This window comes from Onthophagus taurus, chromosome 2 (genome assembly GCF_036711975.1).
Source record: "Onthophagus taurus isolate NC chromosome 2, IU_Otau_3.0, whole genome shotgun sequence".
Taxonomy (NCBI): domain Eukaryota; kingdom Metazoa; phylum Arthropoda; class Insecta; order Coleoptera; family Scarabaeidae; genus Onthophagus; species Onthophagus taurus.
The window spans coordinates 10535023-10547665 of record NC_091967.1 but is presented as its reverse complement, the minus strand read 5'-3'; the positions used below and the strand labels follow the sequence as shown (position 1 = coordinate 10547665).

At 29.3% G+C, this 12643-nt stretch overlaps 1 protein-coding gene and 1 long non-coding RNA gene across 13 annotated transcripts in view; one reads left to right on the top strand and one right to left on the bottom strand.

The window, feature by feature from the left end:
- The window catches only part of LOC111426894 (ABC-type transporter snustorr), a 34277-nt gene that overhangs the window by 3243 nt on the left and 18391 nt on the right, over positions 1–12643 (bottom strand). For 10 of the 11 annotated variants that reach the window (XM_023061755.2, XM_023061759.2, XM_071194209.1 and 7 more), the window contains 2 exons: positions 5416–5631; positions 3839–4153 (listed from right to left, as the gene is read on the bottom strand). In XM_023061755.2, the coding sequence (XP_022917523.1) occupies positions 3839–4153; positions 5416–5631 (531 nt within the window). Of the gene's footprint in view, positions 1–3838; positions 4154–5415; positions 5632–8255; positions 8351–12643 lie in introns of those variants that run through there. The other variant, XM_023061765.2, reaches the window with a different exon arrangement.
- Positions 539–4140, top strand: LOC139428985 (uncharacterized). Of its 2 annotated transcripts, XR_011639687.1 has the most exons (4): positions 539–632; positions 711–874; positions 3532–3633; positions 3691–4140. It is a non-coding gene; the product is annotated as an uncharacterized lncRNA (long non-coding RNA). The 2 variants fall into 2 exon arrangements; XR_011639686.1 differs by having other exon boundaries at positions 3532–4140.

Sequence of the window (12643 nt, the reverse complement as noted above, 5' to 3'; positions counted from 1 at the left end):
GGAAAGAAGAGAAAGAAATAAAACAAGCCCTCAGATACAGAAATACAAAAGAAATGGGAAAAATCAATAGTAAAATAGCTCAAGACAATTATAACAGGTTTGGTGAGAAGAACAGGTATAAATTAGAAGTGTAAATCATGAAGATGCATTTGACAATTTTTTTTTTACTTTGCCATTAATCCTTAAATTTTTTAATGAATGTTTTGTTCTGAATTTGTGATAACACTCAGTTTCTATCTCTAATACCTGTCAAATTTTTGTAAAGTTGGTAAGATTAACTGGGAATTTTGTTGTCATGTTTTGAAATCAAGTTATGTCATAAATAGTTTAAATTTATATCTGAATAATTGAAATTTGACATATAATTGTTTAATTTTATTACACTAAAGCACGTTTATACAGTAAATTTGTACTTAATTAAAATATAAAGCGAAATATTAACGGTTATAATTTTATTATTGTTAGGTTATGTAACTTGACTTGGTTACCATGGTGATTAAGATCCAAATATTGCAGGTGGTTGTCAAAATTGAAATTGAATTTAAGTTTTTTTTTAGGAAAGAGTCTTATTTAATTGGTTTAAAAGGCTGTATTTAACTCAAAATTGATTTATCTAAGGTATTATAAACAAGGTGGGTTAAATAAAAAAAAAGATATTTTTAATTATGTTAATTGATAAAAAAATCGGAATAAAATTTTATTATTTTAAGGTTATCCAGCTTGACTCGGTTACCATGGTGATTAAGATGCAAATATTGCAGTTGCTTGTCAAAATTCACGTTGAATTTAAGTTTTTTTAATGAAAAACATAATTAATTGGATTTAAAGGTCATATTTAATTCAAAATGGGTAAATGGATGAAATTATAAGCAAGGTAAGTGGATTAAATCAAAAAAAAAAATTTTTAGATCAATTAAAATGTACAAGAATTTAGGGTTAAATTAGTTTAATATTGGAATTAAACTTATCATGTTTGGGATCATTTTAAAGGATTTTTCACGACAATTACAAATATGTCAAAATTGACGTTGACATTTCTAACCGGAAGCTACTAGAAATTAGAAAATGACAAATTTTATAGAGACCTTAAGTAATACCAACAGAAACCCTAAAAATGATTGATTTTAACAGGTTATAGAAAAAAAATAAACTACTTGTTTGTACCGTAGTTATTTTCTAATTGAACCTTTAAAGTAAAAAATCGAAGTAGAACTACTTGATTTAGGAGTTATTACGTATTATAGTATTATTAGGATTTGTAATAATCTTAACACTTTGCCGTCCGCACGTTTCGCAAAAATTTATTCGCTCGGCGCCGGCAGAATATTCAGATTACTTATCCGTGCAAAAAGTCAAGTCCCCTCACTTTAGAGATCGATATCTTCGCAACCGATCGATGAAAAAAATTGCGACAAAGTTTGTTGTAATCACTGAACATTCCTACGTAACCTATATTAATTTGAAAATTTTCGGATCCGCGGTTTTCTTTTTATCGCGAGTTAAATGAAAAAAGTACCCGATTTTTGAGTGTGCCAGCAACTTTGTCAACTTTGCGATTTTTTTTCTCGAAAACTATTTGACGAAAAAATTTGAAATTTGAACTGGTGGTAAACCGATGTGTTCTTAATGTGGTGCATATCTTATTTTTTCGATATTCCATATAGTTTCGCGGAAAATCGCGGTTTAGTAGGATGCGGTTATTTCGGAAACGACCTGGCGGATTTCAACGCGGTTTTTACCAAAATATGTTAAATCATGTCGGTTGTCGAATTCCGTTATCAGTTTTTCAAAATTAGAGCTCCCTAATTTTTTAAGGGCGATTTAATGGAATTACAAATTAAAGAGAAACAGAAATATGCCATGGGGGTTCCGGCCAATCGGAACAGAGTTGAAGAGATATTGCTGGCGTGCGCTTCGGACGGGCCGTGGAGAATCATATTTAAAATTTTAGATAAAATTATTTTATTTCAAATTCAATAAGTATGTTTCATTTTTGTATATAAGACATGAATAATGCATATAAATTTAAACAAAATAGCGTGGCACTATTTTCTTCAAAATTTTTTATTTTGTTTTTTAACATATATCAAGAATATTAATAATTATTATTATTATTTTATTTTTATTATGTTATATTAATCTTATTGCTAGTTCTCCTGATTTTCAATCCTGTCTAGCTATTTTCACGAAATTTCGAATAAATGTAAATGAATGTAAAATTTGTATGTTTTATATAATAATAATAATAATGTACTTTTATTGATACCACAAAATAAATACAACAAAACAATAGTAAGAATAACAATAAACAATAAACTAATACGTAAACCACACAACAAATAAATACGTATTTTGGCATATATGTTTCTTGATTTATATTTTCTTTGGTACCTACTTAGTATTTCTCTTTTTGATGATATGAAGCAAAACGATCCCCGAGATGTAACGCAACTCCACAAGACTTGCACATTAAATTCGTTGTCCTTCTTTTTTTGTTTTTGGAACAAACACGGCATCTTCTTCGTTTACGAAGTTTAATTTTTCTGGAAATCCTCTATGTTGTCGCATCGTTCCACAGACTCGAATTTTCTTTGTAAGTAAATTCTCCGCAAGTTCTACACAATTGTAGTAATTGTCCATGTATAAGTGATATATTATGTAAAAACAAAATAAAAAATTTTGAAGAAAATAGTGCCAAGCTATTTTGTTTAAATTTATATGCATTATTCATGTCTTGTATACAAAAATGAAACATACTTATTGAATTTGAAATAAAATAATTTTATCTAAAATTTTAAATATTATTCGCCACGGCCCGTCCGAAGCGCACGCCAGCAACATCTCTTCAACTCTGTTCCGATTGGCCGGAACCCCACCCCTCCCCGCATGGCTTACTTCTGTTTCTCTTTAATTTGTAATTCCATTAAATCATCCTTAACAAAATAGGGGGCCCTGATTTTGAAAAACTGATAACGGAATTCGACAACCGACATGATTTGACATATTTTGGTAAAAACCGCGTTGAAATCCGCCAGGTCGTTTCCGAAATAACCGCATCCTACTAAACCGCGATTTTCCGCGAAACTATATGGAATATTGAAAAAATAAAATATGCCCCACATTAAGAACACATCGGTTTACCACCAGTTCAAATTTGAAATTTTTTCGTTAAATAGTTTTCGAGAAAAAAAATCGCAAAGTTGACAAAGTTGCCGGCACACTCAAAAATCGGGTACTTTTTTCATTTAACTCGCGATAAAAAGAAAACCGCGAATCCGAACATTTTCAAATTAACATATGTTACGTAGAAATGTTCAGTGATTACAACAAATTTTGTCACAATTTTTTTCATCGATCGGTTGCGAAGATATCGATCTCTAAAGTGAGGGGCCTTGACTTTTTGCACGGATAGTAGATCCATACGTAAGCGGGCGACACCAATGTGGTGACGCCGGCCGTTGAGTGATATTTTTCGCGCGACACCACTGTGGTGTCGCCGGACGGCATAGTGTTAATAATTAAAATTTTTAGGGATTTACGTGGCATTAAGTACTAATAGTGTGATATTGGTGGCCTATTTGCTATGTGTTTGCTCACATTCAAAGATCTTGGAAACTATAATTTTAGGTCTAGGTAAGACCAACAAATAAAATCCGCAGGGCAATTAATTAATTTAAATTTTTGAATAAGTATTATCTCCACAAGATTACGTTAAGAAACAAAATGAAAAATTATAACGATAAAAACTGTACCTTTAGATTCAAGAACAAAGACATCATGAAGCAAAAGACATTGTAATGTAATTAAATTATTCGACCAAAGAAAAGATTTAACTTACCTTAAATTTTTCACCAGACGATTTTGACCAGGTAAATCCAAAAAGTTTAACAAAAACTTTAGCCGTTCGATAATTTCGGATGTTTCCATTCCAAAAATCCACCCGAAATACATCATGGTTTCCTTTATAGAGAATTCTCCGTATAAAGCGATTTCTTGTGGCATGTAACCGACGCGTTTTCCAGGAACCCCGGAACCTTTCGTGCCCGGTTTTCCACCCAAAACCCATATTTCACCTTCATTTAATCGCCTCCTACCAACTAAACAGGAAAGTAACGTTGTTTTTCCGCAACCAGAAGCACCCAATAAACCATAACTGAAAAATAAAATAACACAAATATTGATTGATATATCTTGTCTAACAATAAAATTAGTTAGAAAAGATCTAACAATAAAAGATTAAATTAATTTGATAATGTCTGTTTCAGCAATACTAATTGACGTGCTTTTATGTTTCATCGCAATTACGAAAAACCTGCAATTAACACATGCCATGTGTACGTCTATGTATTTATTTCATTTTAGTCAAAATGATAAGCCGTGTATTATTAATGTCCCATGACATGTAATGATACGGTTGAGGACGCGTACACGCATTTAAATTTTTGCTTTGAATAATTAATTATTCGCGTTTGTAGTGAATTAATAAATTGATGGAGACGAGCTGTTATTTTTAATTATACCCAAAAATTCCGTCCATTAAAAAAAACCTTCAAACTTAAATTGAAGGTTTTGTATATATCAAGAATAATTTATTGAAATTTGTTTAAAACCGATACAAACTTGTCTAAATTTATAGATGGAAATTTGTTCTAGTAAATTGAGAAATAATGACTTAACATTTTTTCTCTAGAGTACTTAAATGGTTAGATCTGTCTTGTTAAAGTGAATTGCAACAGTATATAAATCATAGTTAACAATAAATAATGTATATATTTCTACTTTTTTGCTCGATAACGTCGTAAACGTGTTTTAGTAATTAAACTATAAATAACAATCGTCTAATTTAATTTTCTTACTTCTACTTTTTTTATTCAATTAAATTGTTTTAATTTCTTTTTCGCTAGTGCTTCATTAAATGTATTGAATTAATGAAAAAGTTAAGTGATTTAAATAAAAACTTATTGCAGTGAAACCTCGATATAAAGGATTAATACAAGGAAGGGAATGTGCGTTATAGTCAAAAGACCGTTATATGAAAAATGTTAGACTATTTGCACTTGACAAAAGACTAGATGCTACTAATAGAGGACCAGATACTGCTGGCAGATAATTAGATATTGCTGATAGAAGACTAGATGCAGTAGGCGAAGGATTAGGTACTGCTACAAAAAGAATAGATGATGGTAATAGAAAACTAGAGTCTGCTAATAGAAGACTAGATGCTACTAATAAAGGACCAGATACTACTTGCAGATGATTAGACACTACTGATAGAAGAATATATACTTGTAATACAAGACTAGGTCCACTGTTGACAGAAAACTAAATCTAACCCGAGTTAGATTCTATCTATATACACCAACATTTATATCGAGATTTTATTGTATTCAAATTATTAAAGTAAATTTTACTTACATTGTGCCTTTAGCCACCGTCATATTTAAATCGGTAAGAACATGATTAGGTTTTTTCTTGGTGCCATAATGTTTGAAAGCATGCCGAACGCTTACAGCTTGTTGACTTCTGGTCCAAACGGAAGATTGTTGCATTCTTAAAGGTGGAATTTCGACACCAACTAAATCCGGGCCATTGTTGGTCGCTTCAACAATTTCTCCCATCGCTGTACCGTCACTGAAAATAAAACCATAAATTTAAATATGTTGAAAAAGAATTGTTATAAAAAAAAACAAAACAAATTATTTTAATAACGACAAACAAACAAGCAATTTCTTGAATATTAACGGAACTTTCCACATTTTATTCAGAACGGAAGAAACCATTCTCTACGAATAATTTAACATGTATTGTTTATAATTAATTTAGTTTGTGTCTCAAGGTTTCTCTGTCTTTGTTTTTAAGACAGCAATAATCTGTTTAGAAATTACTTTAAACGGATTAGTGGAAAAACTTAACGACGTGAATCAGATTAAGGTAAGTTTCACCTCAATATAATTTCAAATTTGTATTATTTCATTTCCGCGTGTTAATTGTTAATGTAATAATTTTGGAAATCGCATGTTTATGTAAATAAGGAAAGCTTTTAAATTTAATAATAATGTTTTGGGTTTTTCCATTATCAGTTAAATATTATTATTCGAATCGTAATGGTTAAAGTTTTATTACTTCCTGAAACTGGTCGTATGAGAAAAAGGGAAAGTTTGCAAATGAATGTAATTTTGACACCGATTAATCGGAAGTGTATACCCAATTAGGAAATTCCAAATCAAAACGGAAAGTACAAGTAAACAAGTCAATTTCTATTTCAGTGAAAAAAATATTTTAATATAGTTGTTTTCGTTTAAGTCGAACAAATTAATATATAAATAAAGTTTTTTCTTGAAACTGTCATGTAATGTTGTAATTGCAAAGCTGTTTTGATTCTTTTATCAGTTGATGATCATTTCCAAACTCAAAAAAGATAAATCACAAGTCAAATTAAAATTTGATATTTTAAATCGGCTGATGACAAAGCGTTGTGCTTAACATTCGCCGTCATTTAGCCGTCTCTAGAGACGTGCGGCTAAACCAGAGTGTTTCTAGTTCTAAGTCTAGTATGCGTTATAGTGATAAAATCACGATTTAAAAAAAAAATAGTCGAAAATTGTTAAATTCATAAAGTCATAAAAATTAAGGTTCACTTCAAAAACCATTATCTCAAAGACGAATAGAGATTTTCAAATACGGTTTGGTTCATGAAAAAGTACATATCTTCCTCTATAAACTGTCAATATTTCATCAAAATATATTAAGAATTCGATTTTTCGCGATTTTTTAAAGATGATAGTCGAAAATTGTTACCTTCATAAAGTCATAAAAACTGAGGTTGATTTCAAAAGCTATTACCTCAAAGACGGATAGAGATTTTCAAATACGGTTTGGTTCATGAAAAAGTACACTTCTTCTTCTATAAATTACGAACATTTTACCAAGATATCTTAAGAGTCCGATTTTTCGCGATTTTTTAAAGATGATTGTGGAAAATTGTTACTTTCATAAAGTCATAAAAATTGAGGTTCATTTAAAAAACTAATATCTCAAAGACGAATAGAGATATTCAAATACGGCTTGGTTCATCAAAAAGCACATATCTTTCTCTATGAACTGTCAACATTTCATTAAAATATCTTAAGTATTCGATTTTTCACACGTTTTAAAAAACGATGGAAAAATATGTAAATTATTAGCTTAAAAGCAAGAAGAGATTTTCATTGCTTTTTTGTTCATGAAAAAGTAAAAAATTTGACAAGATACGTGGAGAAATCGATTTTTCACGACTTTTAAATAAAAATTGTCTTTAACCTAAGCACAACTTAAACCAAAAGATGGTAGCAAAAAAGTTAGGCACAATCACAAATAAGACTCAGGATGATTTCCCATCACCATAAAATTCTCAAAATCTTCTATGGACAACTTTCCAGACTTTGATGTATGTATATAACTTTTACTCAACATTTTAGATTTTTAAACACAATAAATGTCATTTTTCAAAATTATATTCCTTCGAATCAAAAAAAGAAATTCACCTTTTAAGGTAACATTTCGTCACAATTCTTTCTTGACTAAAAATAATTTAGATGTGAATGCAAACAACGAATTTTACCATAAAAAAGTAAAACGAGAATATTTCAAAATATGTTAAAGGAAGTGTCATACAATCCTCTCTAATTTCTAAAATATGTTTTTTCTACTATCTAAATCCTCAAACATAAATGTCCTACTAATGGGATTGAATTCTACGTTTTTTTTCTTAGAAGTAAATCCCCTTTCACCGTGCAGTTGTACGCATTTCTCGGAAATCTTTTACCTTTCTTTGATCCAATCGCCCAGAAAACGATTATGTCACCGATTTTCCCAAGATAGAAAAATATACCGGATAGCGGATACCGCAAACATGTTTCAATCAACTACACCATTTTAATTGTTAAAATTTAATTTAGTTTTTTATGACAAGTCATATTTTATCTTTTATATTCGAAAAAAACAATTAAAAGAATTTAATAAAAAAATTGGTTATAAAAGTAATAATTGCTATTGTACATTTTTTATAAGAATTCCAAGTTGTTGTCGCATCGTACCATCGCGTTCACTTCGTACAAGACTTGAATACACAAAAATTAGTATGTTAGGTAACATTATGAGCTGAATAAAAGTGGGTTAAACAATGATTTTAATATTTATGAATACAGCAAGACTTTCGCATTAAAATTTATAATCATTTTTTTTTGTAATCAATTAAGATTTAATAAAGTACTCACATTTTTTTCCCTAACGTTATTAATTAAAAAATGGTCGAAAAACAATTTTTACACCAACATTTTTTTTAACACAACATTTTTTCACTCCATCCTGGTCAAGAATTCTAGAACTACTGATTCCACAACAAATCGACAAGTAAACATATCCGTACACATCAAAGGAATATATATTAAAAAATCGTAAGCAGACCTTGATGACATTCATATCTGTACAATTTTAATAGTCCATAAAGACGAAATTAGGCTTCGGTTAATTGCAACCCATTGTCTGTTGGTCTTCTAAATATGGCAAGAAAACTATAAATATCTAGAGGCGAGTTCGAAAAGGTTTCGTCGTGTAAAGTTCGGCGACACAAACGGAGCTCTATGTTTAAGTAAATATGAAATTTGGCAAGTGAGAACTTCAAGGTTTATGGCTCTTTGAGTGTCGTCTCGTAAGTATTGCGACATTGACCTCGATTCACTTTCTACGTGGTTAACATTTTCACTTTTCATTAACTGCAAAAATATTGCAAAAGATAAATCGTGTATTTAAAGAGAATAAGAAATGTTATGAGGAATGTGTACATCAATAGATTTGAAAAAAATGGTATTAAACATACGGATATTGCAATTTCTCGTGCTTAGAAAGAAAGGTGGAAAAAGTGTACCAAGTCTAGAAAAACTCGTTCGAAGGAAGAAACATTTTGCGCTATTATTGGAACAAACTTTGTCAAAAACTATCAAATCATTAATTAAGGGTTAAAAAGTATACCATAGTGCTTTGCAGAAAAGATGTAGTTAGAAGTTGTTAAAAGAAATGGTGTAAAATTAGATGCTTGCTGTGAACCATTAACAAGTCTTCGTCTAAGATCGTAATATTAATCAATTGCAGAAATTATCTTCACATTCCATTATCTTAACCTCGTACCTATGTATCTTTACTTCCAGCAAGGATACAATCTCAACCTCGATATTAATGCCCAGTTTAAATTTAAATTGTCTAAAAACGGGAGGTAAACAACTGCTGAACTGTTTGTTATAATTAGGGCACGGAACTTTTGTAACAAAACGACACAATTTCCCCCCTCCACTCGTTCTCAGCAAAAAATTTCATACAAAAGTTGTTCTAAATTAAATTCTAAAACGATTTTTTCAATAAAAATATATATATAAAATTTTTTTTGATGTTATGTTCTTAATTATTGATCAAATCAAAAATTTTTATTAACAACATTTGTTTAGAATTACTTCAGGAACAGTGTTTGTTAATAAAATTTTTTGCTAACTTGAAATTTTAATTTCCCACTGAACAGTATGGTACAAAAATTAATATTTTTGAGGTTATATCCTTATTATTGATCAAATCAAAAATTTTTATTAACAACATTTGTTTAGAATTACTTCAGGAACAGTGTTTGTTAATAAAATTTTTTGCTAACTTGAAATTTTAATTTCCCACTGAACAGTATGGTACAAAAATTAATATTTTTGAGGTTATATCCTTATTATTGATCAAATCAAAAATTTTTATTAACAACATTTGTTTAGAATTACTTCAGGAACAGTGTTTGTTAATAACATTTTTTGCTAACTTGAAATTTTAATTTCCCACTGAACAGTATGGTACAAAAATTAATATTTTTGAGGTTATATCCTTATTGTTGATTTAATCAAAAAATTTTGTTAACAAAATTTGTTTAGAATTACTTCAGAAACAGTGTTTGTTAATACAATTTTTAGCTATCTTGAAATTTTAATTTCCCTCTGAATAGTATGCTATCAAAATTAATTATCTCAATAATTATTGGTTTTATCAAAAAATGTTTTAAATAAAATTTGTTCCAATTTCGATTTTGAATCAATTATCTTAATAAAAAAATTTTACATCTCTATTAATTAAGCATCTAAGTGTAATTATGTATAAAAGTGGAAAAATTATTATTTTGAGGTTATCTCTTTAATTAATGATTAAATCAAAAAAAATTGTTGACAAAGTTTGTTTAGAATTGTTTCAGGAACAATTTTTGTTAAAACAATTTTTTTTTAACTTGAAATTTTAATTTCCCACTGAACAGTATGTTGTTTTTTTAATCAGAACGAGTGGAGGGGGGAAATCGTATCGTTTTGTTACAAAAGTTCCGTGCCCTAGTTATAATCTCAAAGATATGCAGTGAAGCAAAGATACCAGTGTGTTTTTGGATTTATTGCTGGGTAGGCTTTTATAGAATGTATACTGAAGTAGGAAGAAACTTAATAATAGGAAAGTGACAATGATATTGGAAGAAATGTGCATAATAGATTTTTAATTTCAAAAACACAAAATTGTGAACTTGAGATTTTTCTCAAACCCAAATTTCGTTATGTACAAAAATTATATTTCTTAGCCTGTGATTAAATTTATTCCAGAACTTAGAGCAACAATTGTTGTTGAATAAGACGGACAACAACTTCATGATTATGAATTGTTCCGAATTCTGAATAAACTTGAATTTTTGAGCAAACCTTAGTAGCTGATTATGATGATTTTGGTTAGAGGTATTATGATAAAATTAATAGAGCTATAAAGGGCAAAAATTGAAGGGTGTTTCTGTGGGACGGTATGGAGTTAACTTTTATTTGAATTCGTGCACATTATTACCTGGGAATGTTTTTACCATCGAATTGAGAAAAGGACCAAGGAAGTCTAGAACCAAGCAGCAGTATACAAGTTCGCAATCAGCAACTCCATCAATAAGAGCTTTTCATAATTACTAACTCTCAGTAAAGCAAATTGTTCTACAGGTCTATACAACACATACACAGATAAGAGTTAGTAATGGTAAAACTACATATTTTTTATACTTGGCTTTGCCTTCAAAAGAGATACAGGTTCTTATATTAAGTCTAATCTCATACAATATTTGGCACTATTGAGTTACTTACAATCTCGATGTTCTGGATTTCAAAAGATCACCCGAAATGACGACAGAAGTATTCTTGTTGGTTTTAATTACAAGAGTATAGTGACATTAAAACTCAATAATTCTTGTATAAACAAGTTGTAGCTACAATTGATAAGTAGTGGATTGAAAAACTGAATCAGTGGAAACAGATCACTAATAGCTGCAAGTGGAATGGAATGGAGAAATGAAATATCAAGAAAGAATTTAAAATTGGCTGTTGTAAGTTTCTAAAATAGATGAATAGGTGGAAGTGATCGTAAAAGATTGCGAATGAGGTAAAATAGCAAGAAATGAAAGAAATCTTATTCAATACATTTATTATTGATTTTCTTAAGATTGAAGGACGAATATTTTATTTGAAAAAATATACATATAATGCAACATTATATAGAAATTTATTAAAAAAATGAGGAAACATTTTTTCAATAGATTTATCGCAATAAATTCGATTTACTTCCGATTACTTTGAAGTGGTTCAGCCATTGACTTTCACGTGTCGTAATACCGAACGATTAATACGTCAGTTTTAGAAGCCAACGATCCAAAACTATCTCCATTCGAATCGTTTATGGGCGATTGGAATGTATTCGTAACTTCATTATTATTTTTAATATTTTCTTATACAAAAAGAAATTATTTTGCAAAATAATTTATACATTCATTTATGTTTGTCCACCACGATTTACGCGCAAAATAAATTTTAACCGGTAATGTTTTCTGTAATTGGATAAGTTGCCACTTGATGGCCTTCGTTTCACTGTTTAAATACTAATTGAGAAATTTTCTATTTCATAAATCACTAAATTCATTAAATTATAGAAATAGCAGAAAAAAAAAGCGATTTCTTTAACGATCAATAAATTCCAACATTTAATTATTTCTGCATATATTTAATAACTAATTGTGATCTATTCTAATTTAAATTCCCATTGTTACAATGACGAATAGTTTAATAGATTTACGTAAGCAGTTACCCTTCAAGAACAACAATCAGGTCGTATCTTGTAAGTACGTGAAAGGTTCAGGTACTTTTGCACAATCAATTTACTCATTCAAAAAAATTAAATTAAACGAGATATTTATTAGAACGACATCTGTTCAAGTTAGAATACCTCATTTTTTTTCTATTGAGAAATTAATTAAATGCTGATTAATCTTATGAGTATTCCGCGAACGTAAAACCTTGAGACGCACACGAGTTTTATCTTTTGTACGTTTCCTCGTTAAACTTTACTAAAAACAATTAGTTGATACCGAAATTGTATTACAAAAGAATTTTTTGGTTTGTTTACAACGCCAAATTTGATAAAGTTACCGAAACAAGAAAAAGTTATGAGTCTCATGATAACCAAAATAAAAAACTTATGTTAATATAACCGTAAAAATTGTAATGGATGTCTACAAAGATTACAAACAATTTAATGAGGTTCTTAACAAGTTTATTGCTAAATAAGGAAGTTTAGA